The sequence below is a fragment of the Cygnus atratus genome, chromosome 15 (assembly GCF_013377495.2).
Source record: "Cygnus atratus isolate AKBS03 ecotype Queensland, Australia chromosome 15, CAtr_DNAZoo_HiC_assembly, whole genome shotgun sequence".
NCBI lineage: Eukaryota > Metazoa > Chordata > Aves > Anseriformes > Anatidae > Cygnus > Cygnus atratus.
In genome coordinates this window covers 15,990,264-16,003,742 of record NC_066376.1, presented here as the reverse complement: position 1 = coordinate 16,003,742, position 13,479 = coordinate 15,990,264, and the positions used below count along the sequence as shown (strand labels likewise).

The 13,479-nt window shown below is 42.5% G+C and overlaps 2 protein-coding genes across 10 annotated transcripts in view; one reads left to right on the top strand and one right to left on the bottom strand.

Moving 5' to 3' along the window:
* Positions 1-13,479, bottom strand: part of HAPSTR1 (HUWE1 associated protein modifying stress responses) — an 824,185-nt gene that overhangs the window by 287,848 nt on the left and 522,858 nt on the right. The window lies entirely within an intron of this gene.
* The window catches only part of GLYR1 (glyoxylate reductase 1 homolog), a 28,302-nt gene that overhangs the window by 6,003 nt on the left and 8,820 nt on the right, over positions 1-13,479 (top strand). For 7 of the 9 annotated variants that reach the window (XM_035549202.2, XM_050713742.1, XM_035549200.2 and 4 more), the window contains 6 exons: positions 5,830-5,968; positions 6,562-6,804; positions 9,704-9,790; positions 11,252-11,308; positions 12,378-12,428; positions 12,518-12,591. In XM_035549202.2, coding sequence (XP_035405095.1) covers positions 5,830-5,968; positions 6,562-6,804; positions 9,704-9,790; positions 11,252-11,308; positions 12,378-12,428; positions 12,518-12,591 — 651 coding nt within the window. The remainder of the gene's footprint in view (positions 1-5,829; positions 5,969-6,561; positions 6,805-9,703; positions 9,791-11,251; positions 11,309-12,377; positions 12,429-12,517; positions 12,592-13,479) is intronic. The other 2 variants (XM_050713745.1, XM_050713744.1) reach the window with 1 other exon arrangement.

Here is a 13,479-nt window from a genome sequence, read left to right as displayed (position 1 = left end):
AGTGATTTCCTTAATCGTGATGCACGTGCTCACATAATGCCTCTTATTGACTTGTTCTCTAAATTCTTCTCTAATAGTGAGAATTCCTAGTCTGCCCAGGACTTTTTTTCTGAGTATTTGTCCTCAGAGTAAGTCACATCAAAATGATTCTTCATCCAAAATCAAGAAGAGTTGATGTTTCCTGCCCATGGAACTGACAAGCATGTAACAGCATACAGTTGATGGATTATAAACTACAATTTTCTTTTAGTCTTTCTAAATAGCAATGGAAGATTGACCTCTTACCTTTGTTTTCAACTGTGTTTCTTAAATAGCTTTTCAGATTGCCTTTTATTTTCCATTTCCTATGACAAGCTACAGGCATGTCTTAGGAAATATTTGTACATCATTCTAGTAATCAAGGGCAGCAGCTGTAAGAATTGCTGTGTGTATTTATTTATGGCAGTTAGCAGTTACAAGGCTGGCGGGTCCATAGCCTACCAGTCTTACAGAAATGCTTAGAGTACTCCATCCAGTTCAGAATGTTCTGACATTTCATGGCCTGTTAGGAAATTCATTATGACATTTTCAAAACTGGAAAAAAAATAAAAATCATTGCTTTTTATTATGAAGCTGTCACTCTTCAGCACAGTTTTCTTCATGGAAGTATCAGGGAGAGTTCTGCAGTCATCAGGGCTGTGGACGTGTGTGCATGTACATACGCTGTAGCTATACTGTCATAGTCATGGTCTTGCATCATCTGCATCAGTCTTAATAGGAAGCTGGAGCAGCTCATTCTTAACACACAGCACCTTTTTGAAGCATCGGTAGAAAACTAAATAGTCTCAGTAAATGCCATGGGGTCAGGATGTCACTTCCTGACTTGATGTAGTAAGGAAAAATGGCAAGTGTGTAAGGAAAAATGAAAGAAGCTTGTAATCTAAGGTAACTAATGATCTGCAACCTATTTGCATTAGGCCTGACGATCTTGGCACAGCATTTGGTGTCTTCCCATCTCTCATATACTGTTGTGATGCCAGCACGTACCCTCTTCTTCTGCCACTGTCCTCCCTGGTTTTCAGGGGGAGAGAAATTTACGGAAGTAGTCTTTGTAAAACATTATATGAGATCCCGATGTCAGAAAACACGTGGTTAAAGTTTGCCAGGTGTTGAATGTGATACTTTTTGGGAATCCTCATAGACTCAGAGGCTGTAGGCTGAGCTGACACAGGGTTAGCTTACATTGCTACTGTTTTTCAGATGGGCATATCCCATGCAGAGCTCGGCTGCAGTTGAGCTGCTGTATGCCAGAGCCAGCTGGGATGTTGTTAGACATCTCTGTAGGCAGAGTGCCATAGATGAAAATTACTATAGTCAAAACTTGTTCTTTTCTTGCTGATATTTCTGAAAGTTTAAGTACTCTGCAAAGTTTCTGTTACTGCATAAATTACACATTCCTTTACTGTAGTAAAATACACTACAATTGCATAAATTTGAAAAATTTACCACTTACAACTTCTATCAACGTTGAACTTCTGCTTGTTCTTCTGCAAAATATCCCTTCCTTTCAGTTGCGTGGATGTTTGGTTTAACTTGTTGTGATCATTTTTGTGCTGTTTGCCATTAAAAGCTTTACATATCAAATTAGAGAGTTCTGCCGTTTGAGTTGTCATACTGATGAAAATTGGGGCTTAGCCTTTTCATGTCAGGAACCCTGTCCTTATTTCTGCATTTTGTTTCTTGGTTGTGTGTTCACCAACACAGATCTTGCAAATAGCCAACCTGTTTTCTTTTGACTTCAGACTGATTGTGTTAACATTTCATGTGGGACTTTAAACTGGTGCTCTGTAAACTTGAACGTTCCCAGGCTTTACTAAGTAAAAGAACCTTGGAGATACAGTGCCACCGTTCTGCAGACCTAACTGTAAGGCTTGCAAAAAGTATTTGTGAAGTTTCTGCTACTCCCCTTTCTCCAATCTTTCTAGGGTTTTTCAAGGTATCATTAGGAACTGGTATCTTTAGACTGGAAGAGTGGCTAGGAAATGGTGCGTTTTAAGGTCATCTTACCTGTCCTAAGCTCCTGTCACGGATTTCAAAATGCTGTCTCTGGTTGTCTCTCTTCTATGGCACTGTTTTCCATGCAGCTCTAGGTCACATTCATACTTGCCTCTGCTTCACAAGCTTTTAAAGTTTTGATTATTGTTTGTGAATAGAATGTGGATTTTTACAGTGAGCAGGGGCTTTGTAAGAATGACATATTGAGGGAGATGAGGAAGGGTATGAAGAAATTAGCAGAGAAGCCCATTAGTAAAATGTATCTCATACATAAAAATGTATTAATGCTCTCAGACACACGATCTGATTTTTTTTGGGGGTGGTTCTTTGAGGACCCAGGTGTCAGACTTGATGATCCTTGTGGGTCCCTTCCAACTTGGATATTCTATGATCTTTTTAACGTTTTTTAACTTTATATTTAATCCATTCTTTATGGATATTGGATGACTCTGTGTGGCAGTATAAATGCAATCTGATTTTAAATATGACAGCTTCAGTAATGTAATGTCACTAATTCCTTTTCTGGGGGCGTTAATGCATTGCCAAGTGAGGAGAAAAATAGTTCCTTGTACGTTGCATCCTAGTGCACTGGGTTTACCTGGCAAGGGTTTGTTAGCAGGGGGCCTGCAGGGGTGGTCTTTGTGAGCAGAGCCCAGAAGCTGCCCCATCGTAGACGAGAGCCAAATTCAGTCGGCTCCGAAAGAGACCCGCTGCTGGCCAGAGCTGAGCCAGCAAGTGATGCTGGTTGCACCTCTGGGAGAGCAGATTTAAGAAAGGGGCTGGGTGGGGGGAGGGCGCGCGGAACTGCTGCGCAACAAGAGTTGGAGGAGAGAAGAGTGAGAACCAGCCCTGCAGACAGCCAGGGCAGTGCAGGAGGTGGAGCAGGCTGTCCCCCTGCAGCCCATGGGTCCCACGGCAGAGCAGGGGGAAGAAAAAAAAAAAGCACACAGGTTGAGATAAAGATAATTTCCTTAAAGGAAAAAGGAAGAGGGAAAAACAAGCAAAGGCTGTGCAGAAGCACAGAGAGAGGAAAAAAAATTGCTTGTTGATGGGAAGTAGAGAATAATGTTTGACCACGTCCTGGGAAGCAGGGCCTCAATACTTGTATTAGTTGTTTGGGAGGACAAATATCTTCATAATGAGAGCCCCTCCTCTCCTTCCCCTTCCCCCCCTCTTAGTGCTGAATGTGACACCATATAGTATGGAATATCCCTTTGGTCTGTTCAGGTCAGCTGCCCTGATGATATCCTGTTCCCACTCCTTGCCCACCCCTGGCCTACTGGTTTTGGCAGGGTCTGTAGAGTCCTGATGCTTTGTCAGCACTGCTCAGTAATGGACACACTGCTGGTGTGATACCGGTGCTGCTCTAGCTGCAAGAGCAGAGCCCAGTGCTGTATGGGCTGCTGCAGGGAAAAGTGAACTCCATCCCAGCCAGAGCCAGCACACCTAGAGACCTCCTATCTGAGTATTGGCCATGAGGTTATTGCTTAGTAGAGATCTGGTATGTAAACAACTTCCCAGCAAACACATTTATTCATTAGATTTCAGGTGTCTGAAACACACAAATGCTTTCTGGACATCCAGTGTCAAAAGCCATGTCTGTATCTTACAGAAGGTTATCCAAGTAGGTGACACACAAAGGGTAAACTGGAAAGGAAAAGACCCTTCTCAGTTATTTTACCCTGAGGCAGCACTTAAGACTGTTTTTCACTTGTTAGTTTGTCTCTGAGATCTCTAGCTCTTTGTCCCATGTGAGCATGAGTGCAAAAATTTCCTCTTCCAGTCATTGAAGGTAAAGCTTTGTACTTCAGACTTTCTCTATCCCAAAGGAGAAGTAATGGGAAAATAAACTAATGAGCATGTACAGCAAAGAGGGATAGTATGTGCAGGCTGAAAGAAACCTAAGAGAACACCGTGGAAGAAAAAACTGTTCTTACTTTTAAATTTAAATCTGGGAACAGTGCTTATTGTGCTTTATTGTAATGTACCCCCAAGTTTGTTTCCTTTATTTCCTATGCACAATGGAAAGACTTAAAGCTGATGCTGGTAGTACCTAGTTGTGCTTTGTCCCTGAGTGTCCCACAGAAAGGCTTTGCATCGAAGTGAATGTTTGGATATTTCACTAATGTCTGGGCAGCTGTGGAAAGGTTCTTTGAACAGCTGCTAATGTGCAGGCTCTAGGCTGAAAGTAATGATTTGACTTGTTCTGGTATGTTAAGTCAGTTGTTCTGAAGATGATGTAAACTAAGCAAAAAGATTCAGCTTCGTGTGCAGGAGGGTACTGGGTTCTGCTTCCAGGCTATGACTGGCAGTATGGAAAGGATGCTGGTGCTTTTGCAGTCAGTTTTAGCAGGAGACCTTATCTCTCCCTATACGGGATACAAAAAAGTTTAAGTCTACATTCAGGAAGCTGTTTTCTAACTACAAAAAGTGGTTAATGCCAGTGAAGTTCTCTGCGAAGTTTTAAAGGGTTTGCCAGGTTTACTCATGAAGAGAGGGCAAGCAGGATCCAGCAAAGCAATTGACTTATTATTTTTTTAAATAATTTTTAATTAGTAGTTTTTATCATTTTTTTTCACCTTTATGTTAAGCTTAATTGCATGACATGATTTCTAAAGAGGCATCTGTTAAACCATTTCACCTGCTTACAGGAGCTAGACAGTACTGGAGAATGTTTAAGATGTATAATCAAGACTATTCAGTGTTTGTAACACAGGGATGTTTGGGGACCAGAGAAAATCAATTCAACTGGCTCATACTCCGTGCTGGGCTGCTATATGCTAAAAAAAACCATCCTGGCTCAAAAAGATTTTCTAAAACTTAGGTGTATTTTCAGTAAGGTGGAAGTAGCTTTTTAACAGTGTGGCTAATAAGTCTAGGCTTGAGTCTGAGGAGAGAGGAAAGTAGTCTAATCCCTGTGAAAACCACAAGGAATAATGAAAGCTAAGGTGTTCCCTTAAGCTGCAGTGAATGAGTTGTAGAAGAGCTTGCCAATCAGAAGGGAAGTGAAGTTGTCATCCTATAGTTGAAAACTTACCCATTTGATAAATGTCAAGAGGTCCTATTCAGCAGCCGTGGAAATGGTGAAGTCTTTTGAGTTTCCTCTTCAACTGCAGTCAAGTGAATACTCTGCTACTGTACCAGTTTACCTTAAGTCAAATAGTAACAATGAAGAAAACTGTTCTTTTTCCTCCAAAGTGAAAACGCTGTTATTGTGCAGAATGTCAAGGTACGTTAGAAATATACCTGGCAATGAGCTGTGGTGTTTGCACTTACTTCATTTGTGAGGTATCTAATTTTGTTCTTTCTCCAGTTTTTGCAGACACTTGTACACAATGTGTTTGAGCAAGGGATTGATCGCTTTGAATTATGTGGCCTCCACTTCTAACAGCCTTATGAACAGATTCGTGTTGGGGGCTACCTAATACGGAGGCATGTGATTGCAGGTGTTTCTACTGGTGATATAAGAACAGCCACTAGACTGCCTTTGTACTGAACAAGTGCCTATGATCATATCCAAAAGCTGGTCTGCTGATAGAGTATGTGAATAGCGCTTAGAGGGGAGCAGTGCTAGCACAAGAGGATGTGAAACCTGAGGGAGAAACCAAGTAAAAGTGCCGGAAGTAAATTCTCAGTGAATGCAGACATTACAGTCCTTCAAGCTGTAGAAAACAAGTGAATTTGGGTTGCTATCATCAATTGCTCTGGGGAAGAAAGTGTATCTGTATTTCTAGAAGTAGAGTGGCTGAGGAATTTGCTGTTTGGAGAATATAACTTATTTTTTCTGATTTCTAGTGCTTGGATCAAAGTGGAGCAGCTGAAGCCGTATCACCTTCACAAAGAGGAAATGATAAAGATTAACAAGGGTAAGCGCTTCCAGCAAGCCGTGGATGCTGTAGAGGAGTTCCTTAGAAAAACCAAAGGCAAGGATCAGGTGAGTGGGTGGTTCTTTACTGTGTGCATCAAAACAAGACTTGGTATGAACGATGGTGAAATGTATCTTTTATCTGAAAGGAGTTCATTGCTTCTGTCAAGTTTGGGGGGGAGGGGGGCATGGTTTTCATTCCTGTGTCTTTTTTTCCCCGCATCCTCTCTTCTTCCCCACTCAGTCTTGTTTGAGGAGGAGGGGGAAAAAGTATTCTAATACTGATGGAGAAACTGAAGAGGCTAATTGATCTGCTTATGATGAATTTATAAATCAGTCTTAAGTCTTGGCCTAGAATTTAATATCTACTGATCTCGTCTTAAGTATAGTAGAAGTGCATATATGTGCACGCACTCCCAGCTAATCTTCGTGGCCCCTTCTATTACTCAGTTACTTAAACTGATGTGTTTTTGCAGGTGAGCTGACCAGCAACTTCACTCACTGGCTTCAAGGGGCTAACAAATACCTAGTTTTCGTGTTACCGTGCTGTTGATTTGCCTGATAATAATCAGCACAGGGTTCTTCACATCCTTGGTTTTACATAAAAGTCATTCAAGCTCTTCTCTTCTTTCCTTACCATCTTCTATTCTGTAATCTCTCAGGCATCTTCTCATAACTCCAGTGAAGAGAAGAATCGACGTAATTCCAGTGAAGAAAGAGGCAAGCAATCTGCTGGTGAAGAGAAACGCAAAGCCAGCTTGTCTGAAGGGAAGCTGAAGAAGGGCACAGGGGAAGGAAAAAAGAGGGTTTCTTCTGTATCATCAGAGAGAGGATCAAAGTCACCTTTGAAAAGAGCCCAGGATCAGAGCCCCCGAAAGCGGGGGCGTCCACCCAAGGATGAGAAGGTTTGTGTTGTGCATGTCCGCCAGTGCCCTGTGGACTTTGCAGGTGGATTCTAGGAATGACTGGCGCCTTAAATAACAGGCCAGCAGGACGAGTCAATTCAGTATCAGGTGGTTTAAGCTGTTCCATGTTGCTTCTTCTAGACTGATTGGTTGTCAGATACTTTTGGCGAGCATATTGTTGATTCTTTCTGTGAATTTATTGCAGTTATTAAATGGCTCCGTTCAAATCTTGGAGAGGGCTTTGAGAGCTGTCTCCTGAGATTCCACCTTCCATCTTGCCATCCCTCAAATTCAGTTCATGTGGGAAGGATTAGTGAGGAGATGTGGGTCTTCATCTGATTCCTGACTTGTCCCATTTCATCTGCTTTGTGTGATCAAGTGATTTATAGTCACTTAACACACCCTTAGTAAGTGCTGAGGATGAAGGTGTTCTTAAGGGCAAAGGCTTAAAGAAGAAATTCTTGTAGCATGGAGAGAATACACCAGAAGAATTCTTTCTATTTGTTTCAATTTCTGTGCTATAGGATCTATTTCCTTCCTCCGTTACAAAAGTCCAGCATAAGAGCGTTATTTTATCCTTGTTACTTCCCTTTTACATCTGGATGTTGTGACAGCAACAGGAGCCAGCAGTCATCTAGAGTTCCAGCCTTTTTTTTTTTTTATTGTGGAACTCCGTGTTGAGTTCCAGATCTTCCTTTTCCAAAAGGATAAGTATTTCAGTGGATTTTTACAATGCATATGTTCCATCGGAGACTTCAGATGAAGACTGTTGGGAGACTTCAGCTGATAACACCCTGCATCAGCCTGCTTTCTCACCAGTACTTCAAAGGGATCATGTTCTGCTGTGCTTCACAATCTTTGCTTTCAGTATACCTCAGGATGCAACTCAAGATGGTAGTCTTTGATCTCCAAAATTATTACTGGATTGGCCATAACAGGTTGAACAGCAAACTCTGTCTTGATGCCTTGGTAGTAAAATGAAGCTGATGAAAGAAATACTGGCTTTTTTTTTTTTTCTTGAGCCGACTTCTGTTAAATCAGACCATGCAGAAGAGACCATGAGTTTCTCCTTTTGGGGGGAGTTGGAAGAGGGGAGGAATGGATGCATACTTGTGAATTCTTACTAATAATTAGAGTGACTCATGCAGGAATACACTTTATTAGAACTTACTTTCTCCTTCCAAAGTGTTGCTATAGTCACATTGTATGTTCAAATTACAATAAGCCCATTGGCCTATTTTTCTGATGCAAAATGCTTTTGTCTTTGAGCTAAGTTCATTCCAAAATTGATCAAAACTGATGGCTGTGAGAATTCCGATAGTGCTAACATGCTACATGCTTAGTTTTTACTGTATTAGCTGCTTTGGGGTATCGGAGAGAGTGCTGAGTGACTTAATTGTGGCACCAGAATTTTTACTGGGGAATTACAAGCGTGGTGGGTTTAAACAGCTTGTCACAAAGTGGTGGCCAGCTAGGTGATAAATGTTTGGCCTCAGACCATGAAAGTGAGTGAGTTTCTCTAGGAAATAACTTTTACAAGTTCAGAAAAGTAATGTACTGACAATTAGAGAAATCACTATAAAATTATTATGTCATAACACTATTTTTCAGCCTGTGAAATAACTTTAAAGTCTTGTATTCTGCTTGCCTTGTTCTCATAACTTCCCCGAAATATTAATCCTAAAAGGAGAAAACATTTGTTAATGTTCTGAATTACTGCAATGTTGGGATCTGGGTTTGTTGTTCACAGTCCAAATTCTAGTTTTCCAAGCACTTAGCGTGCACAAAATTCAAGGATCCAGTTGTTGCTGAGGTGTGCTCTATCTAGAAATGCTCTTTAGGCATACGTGATCATTCACATACTCTCATTTTCAAGTGTATATGGATATTTTCAAAGGACCAGCACGATCATATGTTATCAGAGTGGTCTTCACCCATGCTTTGCCAGTTGAAGCAGCAGTGTGGTCTCTAAAGAGAGAATTTTAGTGTGCAAGGTGTTCCTTAGACTGAAATGGCGCTTCGAGATTGGAGGCTGAAGTCTAAATTGTCCCTGCTATCAGCTGAAACAGTTGTATCAATATGAGTTACCTACAGCCATCTTGCTCTTACCTGTTTTGCAAAGTGCTCTTCTCTCGTGGTTCTGTGTGGACACCAAGATACACCGTGCATTTTCCTGAAGGGTGTTTCGTTTCTGAACCCTCATTTCAGGAAGATAACACCCAGTACATAGGAGTCTTGCACAGTCTCTTCATATAGCATGAAGACACATGTTTTAACCGTTATCTTTGGAAATAAGGATGCATATATTAAAACTTACAGTACAATAATGATGCATTAATATCATCATGACATGACAAATTGGGGTCTGTTAATGAATGGGAGCAGTCCACATACCAGTTCATGTCTCATGCGTTCTGCAAACTTGAGCAGATGTGACTGTATCAGATATACACTTAGAAGCTTCTGCTAACAGGTAGGCCACTTTCTTTGGTTTTGATGGCAGTAGAAGATTAGAACAGTTCAAAGCTCTGCTTGACTGTGGTGATGTTCTTTACCCATTTGTTTAGCTTTTTGCATCCACCAGAGGGAAATGCTGGATCAAGTGTGTTCGTTTCTCTGCTCACCGCATGATTACACAAGCGCAATGATTACTGTTGCAGCTTCTGGACAATCCATTCTTCATATGTAACTGGTTGAATTCCCTTCTTGGCAGTTCATGTCGGTTTTGTTTTTTTAACGTCACCTGCATTGATAATACTGTGTGCTTTCAGTATTACCTCTTCATGGAAGAGCGTGTGTAGTGCTTTTCAAAACTGTGTATGATCTTATGATCAACATGTTGTTATCAGCTACTGAGCCAGGTTGTAAACTCTTTCTGATCTTCCTCATATCTTCTCAGGACCTCACAATTCCAGAGTCAAGTACAGTGAAGAGAGTGATGACTGGAACAGTGGCTGGATTTAAATGGCCACCAAGCGTCAGTGAGGTGAGAAGCTCTAGGCTTTCTTTACAGCATAATCGATCTAGGAACTGAGCTTGTAGAAGATGATCTAGAGCCTTTTATCTCAACTGTGGAATAGAGATTTTCCCTTACTCCTGTAGGACCAAAAAGATGCTTTCTTTATGTCATTCTGTATTGTAACAAAGCTTGACAGTCTCCTGGGCAACTAGTAAGTATGTTGAAAAGTGATATTTCAGTCATTGTAGAATCATCTGCAAACTCACACCTCACCTACTGCACATGTTTTTTGTACTTCTGGTTTCAAAAATATTTCTGTGACTGGCTTCCCAAAACTGGAAGAGAAGATGTGGATAGTCTCTCCCTGTATGGATACTGTGGTATAGGGTAGTTTACTTCAATTTCACTCTTAAATAGCTTTTGGAAACCTTCCATTTTGTACATAAATAATTAAATGATAAGGCAGGGTAAGAAGAGCGTGATTCTACAATAGTGCTTAGGATGCTCACTGGGCAGATAAAACACATGGGCTCCAGTTCTTGTTGCTGTTAATATGGGTTTGCCTACCATGTGACTGCTAGGATTAATGTCCAGCCAACTCCCAGAATACTGTTTTAAGAAATTTCTTGGAAGCTGGAAAATAATTGTTTTTGGGAGGAGCTGTTGCCTCTGTCAAGCGTGGAAAGGCCTTGCAGAGGGATCTGGACAGATTGGAGAGCTGGGCAATCACCAGCCACGTGAAGTTTAACAAAAGCAAGTGCCGGGTCCTGCACCTGGGACGGGGCAACCCTGGCTATACGTACAGACTGGGCAACGAGATGCTGGAGAGCAGCCCCGCAGAGAGGGATCTGGGGGTTGTGGTTGACAGCAAGTTGAATATGAGCCAGCAGTGTGCCCTGGCAGCCAGGAGGGCCAACCGTGTCCTGGGGTGCATCAAGCACGGCATTGCTAGTCGGTTGAGGGAAGGGATTGTCCCACTCTGCTCTGCGCTGGTGCGGCCTCACCTTGAGTACTGTGTGCAGTTCTGGGCACCACAGTACAGAAGGGACGTGAAGCTATTGGAGGGTGTCCAGAGGAGGGCAACGAAGATGGTGAAGGGCCTAGAGGGGAAGATGTATGAGGAGCGGCTGAGGTCACTTGGCCTGTTCAGCCTGGAGAAGAGGAGGCTGAGGGGAGACATCATCGCGGCCTGCAGCTTCCTCATGAGAGGGAGTGGAGGGACAGGCACCGATCTCTTCTCTCTGGTGACTAGTGGTAGGACCCGAGGGAATGGAGTCAAGCTGTGATAGGGGAGGCTTTGCTTTTGAGAATGAAACAGTGTAAACTGCTTAATCGAAACAGGCTGCTTGATACAGCTGTTATATATTGAATGTTTTACACCTTAAGTTATTGTTGTCATGCAGCTTGGGAGAACAAGGGAGTAGTGCTGTGGTTGCTCAGTGACTCTCTGGGAGGTTTCTGAGTCTGTTTTTTTTTTTTTCTTTGTAGCCTGTGAAGGACAGTGATCCGCACTTCCATCACTTCCTGCTGAGCCAGACAGAGAAGGTGAGGATTTGGCAGACAGGATCATTCTGCTAATCTGTCTAGCTTGGCATCCTGCCCTTTGCTGGGATGAAGGGCTAAGTACAAGGAGTAGACGTAACCAGCTCTGAAATTCTGTCCTTTGGGGCCTAGTAGCAATGAGATTCTCACATGCAGTCTTGTAGTTTGATTACTTCCTAACATTTAGGTTTAGAATGATTTAGCAGCGAAGACAACAAATAGTTTAAGTCATTAAAGATTTCCTAGCACCAGGATTTGGCAGACTTGTTCTATTAAATTCTGCAGATTGAACATGAGGGCTAGGTAAAGCTGTTTTTCTGTTTTAAAACACTGTTTTTTGTTTGTCTTTGACAGTTGTCCTTCCAATTTCTTCATTTGGATGAACTTGTTAATTAGCTTAATATGGGAGGAGAATTTCCTGTGACCAGAAAAGCTCCATGTAAAATAGTCAATTTATCTCATAAGAGTCAGAAGACTTGCAGGATTTTATCTTCAGCCAGTGAAAATCTGGAGGAAAAGAGAAGATAAAATGGAATGGAAAAAACATTTATACCTGGCTGAGGATCTGGGCAGAGACAGATTAAGAGTAGCTGAAAATAAGCAGCCAAGGCAGGGGCAGCCTTCACCATGCGATTTGTTGTAAGCCGTGTGCCTTCTTAGCTTAATGACAAGGCTTCCACAGCTGCATTGACATAATGAGCACAGGTATGAGGCGAGGTGCTCTGTGTCAGGCTCTGGAGTTCTATTTTCTTTGGCTCAAATGTGAGAGCAGGGATGCCCTGAATCCTTGCCTCTAGGGGAGCCTGTTGTATGAACTGCGGAAAGGAGTTTGTAGTCCCTGCATCAGAAAACAGGCTGAATTGTTGGAGTAGGGTAGGAAGGGAATAACTTGGTATGTTACAGTAGGTTTGTTTTTATTTTCACCCATTGAGGGAAGCCCGAGAGTTTTCCTGTGTTGCAGATGGTGTGTGGGTGAGCTGCCTGTTTTCTTTGTAGCAAGGATATAGTCTGTTTACTCAGCAGAGCAAATCAGCACTGTCCTTCTTCTGAATGCTTTGTCTTCTTCATACAGCCAGCTGTGTGCTATCAAGCCATCACAAAGAAGCTGAAGGTTTGTGAAGAGGTGAGGCAGCTCTTGGCTTTGATGGATTTTCCTTATTGTCATAAGGATTTACAGTTCCTCCAGAGCTGTGTGCTTTTTATTGTTTTCAGGAAACGGGATCCACCTCCATCCAGGCAGCAGACAGCACAGCAGTCAATGGCAGTATCACACCCACAGACAAAAAGTAAGATCTCCAACGCACTTCAGCCATTTCCCTTCCTTTTTCTCCTTCCCACTTTATACGTGCAGCCATATCCAGCTTGTGAGAATCAATAAACCTAACGTTTCTCTGTAACTAGAGATCTCTTCTGTCCTTGCGTGAAACTCTAATTTGGGGGGAGGTGGGAGGGAGGCAGCTAGAAACAAAACAGGAGCTGTACTGTAGAAAAATTCTAAACAAGGTCTGGCCTGGGTATATTTGCATATTTGTATATTTCGTGCAGCTGCCCTATTTCTTCAGGGTATATTGCAGAACATGAAGAAGCAGTATTTCTGAGTGCTGTATGATGCAGAAGGATAAAAGCTAGTTTTTCTGGTAGTGTGTGGCAGTTGACTAGGGTTGTTTAATTGCTATCCTGCGTATATAGAAGGCAAGCGGAAGAGGGAGGTGCGTTCTCCCAGCCCAGGAGCTTTGCAACGTAGCATGTGAGACTTCTGGTTTCTTCTAACGCCCCCCCCCTTCTCCTTTCTAGAGTGAGAGCAGCTTCACTTGAGCTTCCTGTGTCATTCTGTAACTTCCGCTCTGTTCAAATTGAGTTCAGGCCACAGCTTGCTCCTTGCCGTTGGGGTCGTTCTCAATGGGATATCATTTCTCAACTGTACTCACGGGGAACCAAAATAATAATGAAGCTGTTCAGGTAAAACAGTCTCTCAGGAAAGTGTGGCTCAGATGTGGGTTGGGAGAGAAAGAAGATGACTGTTCCAGAGCCTTGAAAACAGGTGGACCTTGGTCGATCTGTTTAAGGAGCCTGTAGTGTCTTGCTCTGCCCTGTCTAAATTAGTTTGCTCTAACAGAAAATAGCGTGACTAGATGGGAGAGCACGGGAGGCTTGCGAAAGCCACAGTGCGACTG